This window comes from Dendrobates tinctorius, unplaced genomic scaffold (assembly GCF_039654945.1).
Source record: "Dendrobates tinctorius isolate UK_male_01 unplaced genomic scaffold, ASM3965494v1 ptg000051l, whole genome shotgun sequence".
In the NCBI taxonomy this organism is placed as follows: Eukaryota; Metazoa; Chordata; class Amphibia; order Anura; family Dendrobatidae; genus Dendrobates; species Dendrobates tinctorius.
Genome location: NW_027361719.1, coordinates 17,525,543 through 17,538,352, shown reverse-complemented (window position 1 = coordinate 17,538,352; position 12,810 = coordinate 17,525,543). Strand labels below are relative to the sequence as shown.

Sequence of the window (12,810 nt, the reverse complement as noted above, 5' to 3'; positions counted from 1 at the left end):
AGCGAGCTCATCCTTTATACGACTAGAGAGGCCTCGCCAGAAGGCGTCCACCAAGGCCTCATTATTCCTACCTAAGTCTGAGGAGAGAGTCCTGAACTGGATAGCATACTGCCGGTGCATTGCAAAGCCCAAGGGGCATAACCAGATACTCGTAGTGTCCATCGCGCGTGTTAAACGCCGTCTTTCACTCGTCCCCGGAGCGTATGCGAACCAGATTATAGGCCCCTCGAAGATCAAGCTTGGTGAATACACGCACCCCTTTCAAGCGATCAAAAAGTTCAGAGATGAGTGGTAGTGGATATTTATTCTTTACCGTGATACAGTTTAAGTTACGATAGTCGATGCACGGGCGCAGAGACCCATCTTTCTTTTTTACGAAAAAGAAGCCTGCTCCTGCAGGGGACGAAGGTTTCCGAATGAAGCCCCTGGCCAAGTTGTCCTGGATGTACTCAGACATGGCTTGTGTCTCTGCCGGAGAGAGAGGATAAATCCTACCACGGGGCGGAATGGTACCAGGAACAAGCTCGATGGGGCAGTCGTAGGGACGGTGTGGAGGAAGAGTCTCAGCCTCTTTTTTATCAAAAACATCCAAAAAATCATGGTACACCGATGGCAATCCCTGGGGGACAAGGGAAGGACGGGGGTCACCTACGGGACGCACTGACAGCAGACACCGAGCCCGACAAGACTCCCCCCAGCGCAAGATGTTGCCATTATGCCAATCTAAGGTGGGCTCGTGGAGCCGCAGCCAAGGAAGCCCAAGCAGGATAGGGTGAGTAATGCCTGCTAAGACGTAAAACGTAATCTTTTCCTTGTGCAGCGCCCCTACTTGCAATTCTACTTCATGAGTAACTAGAGTAACCGTTTCTAGCAGGGGTTGACCATCTACGGAGGCGAGAACTTGCAGTTTTTGCAAAGCCCTCATGGGAACAGAAAGCTTATTAACCTCGTCTAGCCTAATGAAATTCCCGGCGGCACCCGAGTCCAGATAGGCCACCAGGGAAGCCCGCTTCCCACCAACATGTAAGAGGACAGACAAAGTGAGGGGGAGAGAGGTATCATATACACCTAGGGAGGCCTCTCTTACCTGGCCTAGGCGGAGAAGTTTTCCGGACGTTCCGGACAGGTTCGGATGAGATGGGAGCCGCTACCGCAGTAGAAACATTGACCGTGGAGGCTCCTCTCCCTGCGACGCTGGTCAGAGAGCTTTAGGCAATCCACCTGCATAGGTTCAGGTGCCAGAGGTGCAGGGAGACTCCTAGGTCGAGGACTGGGTGGCCTGCGGACAGAAGAAAATGGACAAGAGGCCCTTCTCTCCCTAGCACGCTCTTGAAAGCGGAGGTCAATTCGCGTAGCCAACGAGATCAAATCCTCGAGAGCCGTTGGGGTGTCACGACCAGCGAGCTCATCCTTTATACGACTAGAGAGGCCTCGCCAGAAGGCGTCCACCAAGGCCTCATTATTCCAACCTAAGTCTGAGAAGAGAGTCCTGAACTGGATAGCATACTGGCCCACCGTTAAAGAACCCTGACATAGGTTAAATAAAGCCTCAGTGGTGGAGGCTAAACTGCCCGGTTCATCGAAAACTCGACGAAACGTATCCAAAAACACAGAAAGCTGAGTAATTACTGGGTCATCACGTTCCCAGAGCGGATTGACCCAAGCCAAGGCGTCCCCCTCAAGATGAGAGATGATGAAGGCCACTTTGGCCAGTGGGATTCTGCTGGGGCAGCAGTTCAAAATGGAGACGGCACTGATTTAAAAAACCTCGACATAACTTGGCGTCTCCGCTATATCGGGGTGGTTTGGCCAACCGCGGAGGAGGATGGGAACTAGTGGGTGGGGGAGCAGATGCGGCCGAGTGCAGAGCGAGCAACTGCCCGTCCACCAAGGCCATGTAGCTGAGGATATGCGACTGGGTGTCACGCTGCTGCGCTAATTCCTGTTGCAAGCCAGCCAACTGGGCGGCGTTTCCAGGGTCAGGGAACTGGAGAGCGGACAGGCGTGAGTCCATAGTTTTCATGAAGGACATCATGCGCGTCTGATTCTCCCGAAGGAAAACTAACTCCTTCTGCGTGGCCGAGGCTCCAGCGGGGTCCATGGCCTGATTGTGCGGTTACGGTGTTGAGAGAAAATAAAGGAGCACCTGAAAGTGGACCCTCTGGGTCACGACTCCAGAGCCCCCAAAGGCGAGTGCCCAGGTGAGGACCACCCCCTATACAGGGAGTGTTAGGGACAGGCCTCCAGGGGATAGAGCCGCAACTGCCGGAACCAAAGGGACGACTGAGGCAATAGGAAGCAGGCACAGACGTGGACGACAGGCAGGCCACTGGGCAAGGCAGGGGCCCAGTGGGGTACAGGAGCGAAGAGCCGGAGGAGCACAGGACCGGAAACTGTAACGGTAGAGAAGCACAAGATGTAGCACTGCAGATAACCGAGACGGAGAGGGGGAAAGCAGGAGGCAGGACTGCGGGGGGAAAGCCCTAGGGAGACTGGGAGGGCAGAGTACAGGAGAGACAGACGCAGAACCAGCAGGCAGTGGAACAGGCAGAACCAAGGTGCTAGCAAGCATGGACAGAGGAAGAGAAAGGGCCTGAGGACGCAGAGAGCACTGCAGCAGACCATGTCACCGCATAAGACAATCAGGCGTCTTACCTGAGCAGGCGCCGGGCATAAGTAGCGGTGGGCACCGCCATGTTGGGGGCGGGGCCAGCGCGTCACCTTACCCAGGAGGCCGCGCGCTGTGTGCTCGTGCCCGACGCCGAGGGAGCCGGAGGCCGGGCGCGGGGAGACGCCGAGAAGCAGGAGCGCGCCTGGCAGAGCGCGCAGAGATGTGAGTAGGAGGAGCGGGAGCCGGTGCCATGACAACTATCAAGGGATTCTAGAGAAAAATGTGCTGCCCAGTGTCAGAAAGCTTGGTCTCAGATGCAGGTCATGGGTCTTGCAACAGGATAATGACCCAAAACACACAGCTAAAAACACTCAGGAATGGCTAAGAGGAAAACATTGGACTATTCTGAAGTGGCATTCTATGAGGCCTGACCTAAATCCTATTGAGCATCTTTGGAAAAAGCTGAAACATGCTGTCAGGAAAAGGCAACCTTCAAACACGAGACAACTGGAGCAGTTTGCTCTTGAAGAGTGGGGCCAAAATACCTATCGAGCAGTGCAGAAGTCTCATTGACAGTTACAGGAATCGTTTGATTACAGTGATTGCCTCAAAAGGTTGTGCAACAAAATATTAAGTTAAGGGTACCATCATTTCTGTCCAGGCATGTTTCATGAGTTTTATTTTTTTAAAAATTCTGTGGAAGCATGGTTGAAAAGCAATATCTGACTTTCATTTGTTCATTTTCATAGATTTTTTATTTTATTTTTTCTTTTGTCAGATTCAAGTTATTTCTGAGATCATTGTGGGTTTTTCTGTCATTAAACGAGGGGTACCAACAATTTTAACCACGTATGTATATACCATATATATATACACATGTGTGTATATATATATATATATATATACTGTGTATATATATAGATATATATATATATAGTATATATATATATAGTATATATGGATTAGACCATTCTGTAAAGCAGAATCCTCATGGTTATTAAGCAGATGTGACTGTAATGGAAACTATTTAGGGGCAATGTTGGGCATATGTGGAGAGCTAGTGCACCTTTTATTGTACTCAAGCAACTCGACATTCAGGAACAGCTGGAGTGCTGTATAATACAAGATGTTTCCTTTCCCTTGTGTAAACATTTGATTTTACTAATATATTGATGTCAATTAAACTACATTGACGAATAATATAGTTATACAATCCAACAGAAATAATAATAAATAACAGAAAACATACAACTAAATAATTGTAATGAGAATTTTATCTGTAGTTTGCAAATTCAAGTCTAAAATTTGTTATAAATGCTTCCTAGACTAGGCACTTATCAGACTTGTGTAAATGCATTTATATTTCCCTATATTTATTTATTCAGTGTTTGCTGCTTCTCTTGCCTTTTACTTTAGACTTTTGATTATTTTGTGCTGCATTTTTTCATTTTAAAAAGTTACTTTTTCTTGCAGATTCAATTTTTTGAAAATAAAAAATATGAATAGCTAAGGGTCAAACTAACAAGAAATTGCCTTGTTATTTATTTCCTTCTTGTTGTGAGCTCACACTTTTTTTTATTGACACATATACTGGTTTTTGATGTTAGACTTAGGTTAACAAGTTTATTATTTTAATTGTTTAGCAGACACGGACTTAGAGTGATCAAGGACCATTGGCATTAGTTATGACTTGGGGTAACATAATGGCCTGTTATCAATCACTATAGCTTGATTTGTGGTAAAAAAAAAATGGTTCATTTATTGACCAATGGACAGTTAGCTACTAATTACCATAGGCACTTGGGCACTACTGTTACAATGAAAGAGGCGCTGTGTCTGAATAAGAGTACTAGGACTATGTCTTGTTTCGATATTGTACAAAGACTATAAAAAAGCTTGTAATATATTTGTCTTTTTAGTTTTATGATTAGTTGCAGAAATTAACAAAAAAAGCCAAAAAAATCTATAAAAGGGCAAGATGTTTAAATAAATGAGGAATCCTTAAATTTAAATGGGATGCAAACTATTCAATGAAATTTCTTAGTGATCAGTTCTGTGTGTCGCTTATGAAGTACGTGGAGGATAGTTATCAGAAAATTTTAATAAGTCATAGTCCATTACAATTGTGAAGGCAACAAAATTTGCAGTGCAGTAATATTTCAAATACTTCAGATTTTAGTATGTATATTTTTAAAGAGGTCATGGACAATAAAGTCAAATTGTAATTCGTCGATCGAGTCAATAACACTTGAAAAGTTTTAAAGCCCACTCAATATTTGCCATGTTGACCCATGGTAATCGTAACCAATTGGTATTGAGTTTACCAAATCTCATATGTTTGACTTACAACAAGTGTAGACTCCTCAGCACCACAAAATTCAGTCAACTATGTAAGTTAGGATTAGTTGAGATCTAGGTGATACCTTCTCCATGTCCAGGTAGAGCTAAATGAACAACTTGGCAAAAACTCTTTAACATCCAGATAGTACTGGCAGTGAGCCGTGTTTCTCAATAAAGAAAAATCATCTCAAATGCTCAGATGTGGATGTGATTACTTTGTCAATCATTACGTCATGTTCCACAGCTTTGTCAGTTTGTCAGCTCTTTGTTCTTCTTTCCTCATATCTCTTGCAGAAAGTCTACAGGAAAGAGTCCCACTTTTCGTCCAGTCAAAACTTTGATGTAACCATTTACTTCTTCCCCTTTCTGTACTACAATCTAGATCAAGGACACAACAGATTAATTACTAAACAAGGTTACACTAGAAAGTACATGTTAAATAAAATAAGGTTGTCCAGCACAAGGAAAAAAAATATTATATTTATTTCCAGAACCAGTGCTACTATGGTTCATGGTCTGAATCTTCTATTGCAGCTCATCTCTAATCTATTTATATAATTGCCTTGTAATGTTTTCATTTCCTGTTCTGTCCAGATGTCACCGTATCCCAGAATTCCAAGCGGAGGAAGTTCACCAACCGCCATATTGGGACACCCATGTGATGGGTGTCTCAATATGGAAACTGCTGCTGGTACCAACCTATTGTGTAGTACCACCAGCGGAACACCATCGCACCACACACACACACACTATATACGCAGTATGCATCACACACACTCACACTTACCCACTGTGGTGTAATGACCACAGTGTCCATTAGGGGGCACTGTGTGGATGTCCCAAGAGAGAGGATGAGTGGCAGAATACTGAGTGGCCGTTGTGTATCTCAAGGTGGGTGGCTTTGAGATGAAGGCTTGGTTATGTGCTGATCTGCAGAGCTGATCTTTCGTGTCTATGTGTTAGGGAGAAGCCTTCCGGCAGCTGGAGAGATGGGCGGGTTCTAGCTGCCTACAAATCCACCCAGGGGTGTGTCTGATAACACCTATAGTAAAAGGCTATGTGAGTATGTGAAGGCCATGTGACCTGGTGGGCGTGGCTACGGACCATATATGGTGGCCAGGGTAGGTCACATGGGTGAATGCTGGGACCTGATTGGTCCAGTTTGGAAGGTCCCGTGAGGAGAAGGATCTCCTCACTAACAGCCTGTGGAGCGGCTGTGTGTGTAATGGCGGCCAGTGTTTGAGAGTCCCTGAGGAGTGAGTGGATTTCTGCAGCCTGGAGAAACAGCCATGTGGGAACCCTGAATAGCCTGTATAATGGACGCTATCCTGTGATGCTGTTTATATTGCTGTGGTTTATGATGACAAATAAACCTCATGGACTGTTATGGCTTATGAAAACCCGAGCTGGATCTGATTGTGTGGCTGCCAAGCGAGTGTCCCCCAACCTTGAATGACAGCGCTACCTCACACCACTCACATTCACACTCTCATACGCTCACACACTCTCACTCACACTCTCACAGCCTCTTGTGCGGTACTACCAGCAGAACACCATCGCACTGCGCCTGCGCAAATTCCACACAGGCACAGTGAATCATTCGGCTGATCCCGGTGGCAGATGTGTGACGTGTCTACAGGCAGAAAAAGCCGGTCACATTAAAGAGGTTTTCCCACGAACGAAAGTTCATTTTCAAAATTGTCTCTGTCTGACCGTGTACAGAGCATACCACATATCCTGGGCAGGGGAGGAAGCAAAAGACAATATCGACATTACAGTAGGGGATCACAAAGGATTCGTTTTGTGAGGTTAAATATTTCACTGACTGTTTCTGAACAATATTTTACCTGACAAAATGTATTTTATAGAATATTTCTTTCTTTGCTTCTTTCTCTCTCTCTGTTCTTTCTCTCTAATCTTTTTTTTTTCTCTTCTGTTCTTTCTTTCTCTCTCTCTGTTCTCTTTCTTTCCCCTCTTTCTTTCTTTCTGTCTCTGTTCTTTCTCTCTCTCTGTCCTCTCTTTCCTCTCTTTCTTTCTCTCTGTTCTTTCTTTCTCTTTCTTTCTTTCCCCTTTCTTTCTCCTTTCTTTCTTTCCCCTCTTTCTTTCTCTCTGTTCTTTCCCCTCTTTCTTTTTCTCTCTACCTCTCTGTTCTTTCTTTCTTTCCCTACCTTCTTTTTCTCTTTCTCTCCCTGTTCTTTTTTTCTGTCCACTCTTTTTCTCTCTCTGTTCTTTCTTTCTCCGTTCTTTCTTTCCCCTCTTTCTTTCTCTCTCCCTCTCTGTTCTTTTTTCCACTCTTTCTTTCCTTCTTTCTTTCTCTCTCTGTTCTTTCTTTCTCTGTTCTTTATCTCCCCTCATTCTTTCTTTCTCTCTGTTCTTTCTTTCTCTGTTTCTGTTCTCTCTCTCTATTCTTTCTTTCTTTCTCTCTTCTTTCTTTCATGCGTACACAACTAATCAATAGCCTCCTTCACATGAACGTGTTTTGCCACAGAACGAGTGTCCGTGTGGATCACATGCGTGTCCGGAGACAAGTCCGTTTTTGGCCGGGACCACGGATATCACAGCATGAATCGTGGTATGTGTTAAAGGGGGGGGCCCACTGAGACTCTTTCACCCGGGGCCCTCAAAAACCTGGAGCCGGCCCTGCATGGGGGGAGAGATTCTCAATGCTGCAAAGCCTGCCCCCATTGTGACATTACCGCCCTCCCGATGCGATAGCATCGGGCCTCCATCTAGTCTAATATATACTTACCTTGTAATGTTTTCACATCCTGTTACAACCAGATGAGTCCAGATCCCAGAATTGCAAGCGGCGGAAGTTCACCGACTGCCATATTGGGACACCCAAGTGATGGGTGTCTCAATATGGAATACGCTGTTGGTACCAGCCTCTTGCGCGGTACCACCAGCGGAACACCGTCACGCCACACACACACTGTATATGCCGTACACACCACACACACATAAACACACTGTATATGCCGTACGTACCACACACACCACACATACACTGTATACGCCGTATGCAGCCTCTTGCGCGGTACCAGCAGCGGAACACCATCACAAACACGCCGCTGGGATCAGCCGAATGATTCACTGACCGCCGCCTTCTTTGTACAGGAGGAGCGCATGCACAGTTTTAATGTGACCGCCGTTATCTGTCTGCACAAAGATGGTGGTGGTCTGATTAACTGCGCCTGCGCGAATTCCACGCAGGTGCAGAGAATCATTCGGCTGATCCCGGCAGTAGATGCGCGACGTGTCTACAGGCAGAGGAAGATGGTAACATTAAAGGGGTTTTCCCACGAACAAAAGTTCATTTTAAAAATTTTCTGTGTCTAACCGTGTACGGAGCATACCACATCTCCTGGGCAAGGGAGGAAGCAAAAAACAATACTGACATTACAGCAGGGGATCACAGAGGATTCATTTTGTGAGGTAAAATATTTCACTGACTTTTTAAATAATATTTTACCTCACAAAATGTATCCTCTGCGATCTCCTGCTGTAATGTCAGTAATGTCTTTGCTTCCTCCCTGGGGTTAAGTCAGCACATGGGGAAAGAGAGAGTGGAAAGGTGGGTGAGCACATGGGGGGGAGATTCTGGACACTGCAAAGCCTGCCCCCATCATGACATTACCGCCCTCCTGATGTGATAGCATCGAGCCTCCATCTAGTGAAGTAAATAATACTGAAAAAGCCAAGGAAACAAGTGGACCTGTTCTTGTGAAAGCCTTTTCCTTAACCTAATTGTTTCTAAATCAATTAATAATAAACATTTAAAGCCACAACAGTTGTACAGACACCACACATTAGGATATAATGGGATTATATGTTTGCTATGCAGAGTAACAAAATTTGTGGCATTTAGAAGCATTAATTTTAAACCCTATACAGATATGTTCCTAACCACCGAATGTGGCTGTACAGTAGAAAAAGAGAAAACCAATGCAGAAGAGAAAAATGATACCACCACAATAAACAAATTGACCAAAAAAAATTGAACAATATAAATAAACATATAAAAGACTGCACTATTTTTTACCTGGTCTTTCTTGAGTGTGATCTGTCCAATTTCTCTATTTCCCACAAAGGATCGGGTTACCTTGTATACTCTCTCACCAGCTCGCACACGAATTATGAAATTAGCTGGAAAGTAGCCAGCTTTCTCACCAATTTTACCCTAAGATTAAAAAATAAATAAAACTAAAATTATTTCAGGCTAAAATGTAAACACTATGTAGGTCTTAGTCTTAGAAAAAAAACCACTATGTCTCTGATATTTTACTCAACTGCTTCAGCGCTGGGCTGTTTGTCCTCCTTCCCCCTGGCTGGCTCCCTCTGATCCTGTAATGCATCAGATTACCATGGTAACCTGGCCTACATGTAGCACCCCTGAGGCTCAGTCGCCACAGAGGTACTGCACCTTCTCCTAAGGTGTGGTGCCCCACCAACTAGGTAAGTTGGGAACTCCTTTCCACACTCCAACACCTGCACCCACACACAGGATAGTTCAGCAATGGACCAGATTGCGGCTCCATGCTTAGAGGGTAGCAGAGCTCCTTTCATGGGTCCTTGCTTCGTAACGAGATGTGCTGGGAGGTGGGTGGAGTTAGATATAAAAGAGTGGTAAAGTTTAGAATTACAGATCAGTCTGACAGGAGTTCAGTCTCGGATCAGGCTAACAGGAGGTCAGCCTGAGGGGAGCTCAAGGCGGAGGAAGACAGTCAGTCAGGCGAGGCTGAGGACTGGTCTTAGTGGAACGAGCTCCCTAGGAAAGGAACAGAAGGAGAAAGACGTAGAACTGCAACCTAAGCTTCCATAAGAGAGAGAACGAATAGCGCGGAACAAAGGAGTAGGAGAACAGAGAGGAGTTGTGGGTTGGAAGAGGAACCCTGCCTCTAGGTTCTCAGCGCAAGGCCGGGGCCCGGTCGCCGAGGTTGTATGAACACTTATGGTTCTGCAGCAGACACCGGTGGAGTAGTTGGCTGTAAATGCACTACTCCCATCCCAGACTTGGGGCACAACAGCATCTGTATAGAGAGCCAGGACTCAGGATAAAGGGAGTCCCCGAAGTAGGCTACAGCTGTCTGCCGTACAAGGAGAGTTGTTAGGAACATCTGACAGGAGGAACTTCAGAGTACCACGGTACTGGAGCTCTTCACACTAAAAGGCACAATAGAGGAGTCATTCAGGAAATCTACATGTTGGTGGAGTGTTGGAGAGGAGAATCCTGACTTGCCCGGGAGGTTGATTGAGTCTCTACCCCGGAGGACACGGCACGGAGGCAGGCACCAGTGTGTACCACAAACTGAGTAAAGCTTTGGAACTGCAAGCCCTGGTGTCCTCCATTCATTTGTGCACCAACACCGTCAGCACTGCTACATCTGGGTACCAACATTTCTCACACCGCCTGCACCTACACACTGCCCTGGGGTTACAGCTTCACCTGTGGGGAGCTACGCCATCTATGCTGCAACACATCATCAGCCCCAGAGGATCTGCACGCAGCGTTGGCTTAACATCTTGCTTGCCAAACACCACAGGTGGCGTCACGAACTTTCACATAAACTATATCTCAAACCACCATTGATTTGGGCGCCATGGGCAACGGACCGGGTCACCACCGCTGTGACACCTTTCCCCCTGACACCGGCCCGGTACCGAGTACCCCACAGTCCTGAGAGGTCGACCCAACTTTGGCGTCACGAACAGGATGACGAGACCCGATGCCATCAGGTTCTATGCACCTGAAATTTGTGAGACTTTGTGCTTTTGAAAATGTGCAGAATACCTGATTTAATAGACTGTAAAATGGACATTAGAAATGGCCGCTGGCGTGGAGAAGAAGGGCGTGAAGAGATGGGAGGTCCTAGGAAAAGACCGCGAAGAGTATTGGGCCTTCCCTGCCTGAATTACTATGTGACAGCGACATGGCCCACCCCCCAAGGAGTTTGTATACTGGCTTGGTACAGAGGCGCTGGAAGAAGACGCCGCCCCCGGAAGGAGGGGCAGAAGAAGCCAGTGGCGGGAAAGGGGCCGAGGCAGGAAGAAGAATGCGAGAACACCATTTTGGAGAGTGAGGGAAGGAGGCCTGCGGAGCGCAGGGAAAAGGATCTCCCTGGTGCCATGGCTTAAGGCTCCGACCCCATCTCTGAGATGAGCCACCAGCAACTAGAAGATGACATCGCCCAGCTGACGTGCCGTCTGCGACTGAGGCAGGAGGCCTTATGGAGGCTGAGCAGGCCACACGCCTAGGAGGGGCCTAAACCACCGGCAGCATTCGAAGCCCCTCTGCTGCCACCACAAGAAGAATTATATGAAGCCCCGGGAGCTGAAGCGGAGGAGAAGGAGCTCCCGCCTGGTCCTGACGCAGCTGTGCAGGTCCCACCGGAGGCCCCCGCGGACCCGGAGCCACCACCCGCTGCCACCGGCCTGCTTCCACCAGCACCGGAGCAGAGATCACACCGCCAGGAGGCCCCAGGTACGTCTGATGCCCCGACGTCTGGGAAGGCCCTGGCGTGTACCACGGTCGCAGCGGCTGGCCAGGTCGTGCTAGATCTGGTCTGGGACTGGGATACCAGTCCCTGGGGGGGGAACACCGGAACCCCTGAAGGTGGCGCCGCAGCACCAGAGTTGTCAAGCAACCAGCAACAGGATGAGGACATTCCAAGTACCACATCTGGTAGCAGTTCCAGTTCAGCTTCCAGAACCCCAGGAGGGGATCAGCATTAGAAGATTTCTCAAAATTCTCGTTAGCCAGGAGGGTTTGTTTGCACCAGTTGTGCCTTTTTTTATTTTTCTATTTTTGCTATCATGTTTTTGTTTTTCTGGTAGCACCTTTAGTTGCCCTGTTTTGATTGGCAGGGTTCTTCAATTTTGCACTAGCGATCATGAACTTGGAGTGATCCAAAAACTTTTATTGTAAATAGTTGCACCTCTTTAGGTGCCCTCTCTTGGTTTTACATATAGAGACACTTTGCGAAGAAAATGCTTTTGCATGGACACTTTTCGAAGATGATGTTTACCTCAAAGGACACTGCAAGAGATCCCGGCTGGGAGCGGTGTCCAGCACTAACAAGAATAATTGTTGAATGTTTTACTGTGAAGTATTTGATAATGTGTTTTACAAGAGTATTAGTAACTGAGAAGTGGCTTTTATAGAAGAATTAGGAATGTCTGATCTAGAGATGAGTGATGTGAATAAAGAATTGAAAGTGACAGGTGACAGACCAGGTATTTGCGATCAGCGTCTTGCGTCTAGAGAAAGAGAAAAATGAAAGGAAAATGTATTACAGAGAATAGCACTTTGAAATTTAGAGATGCACTTAGAAATAAAAATTTCAGATAGGATTTTAGATAGAATTGTTTGTAACGTTCAAGATGAGTACATCCTATACTAGGAAGATTAGTATAAGAAAAGTTTGTTATGCATTACAAAATTTTTGTATGTTTCTTTGCTGTCTACTTTGTTATCTTGAAGCCCGCGGACGTTCTGTGTTTAACGGGGGGGTATGTGGCGTCCCTGAGGCTCAGTCGCCACAGAGGTACTGCACCTTCTCCTAAGGTGTGGTGCCCCACCAATTAGGTAAGTTGGGAAATCCTTTCCACACTACAACACCTGCACCCACACACAGGATAGTTCAGCAATGGACCAGATTGCGGCTCCATGCTTAGAGGGTAGCAGAGCACCTTTCGTGGGTCCTTGCTTCGTAACACGAGATGTGCTAGGAGGTGGGTGGAGTTAGATATAAAAGAGTGGGAAAGTTTAGAATTACAGATCAGTCTGACAGGAGTTCAGTCTGGGATCAGGCTGACAGGAGGTCAGCCTGAGGGGAGCTCAAGGCGGAGGAAGACAGTCA

The 12,810-nt window shown here is 46.7% G+C and overlaps 1 protein-coding gene across 1 annotated transcript in view; it reads right to left on the bottom strand.

The window, feature by feature from the left end:
• Positions 1–4,694: 4,694 nt before the first annotated feature.
• Positions 4,695–12,810, bottom strand: part of STAC3 (SH3 and cysteine rich domain 3) — a 212,911-nt gene continuing 204,795 nt past the window's right edge. The window contains exons 10-11 of the mRNA XM_073576950.1: positions 8,994–9,131; positions 4,695–5,329 (exon numbers count right to left, since the gene is read on the bottom strand). Of these exons, the coding sequence (XP_073433051.1) occupies positions 5,231–5,329; positions 8,994–9,131 (237 nt within the window). The 3' untranslated portion in view covers positions 4,695–5,230. The remainder of the gene's footprint in view (positions 5,330–8,993; positions 9,132–12,810) is intronic.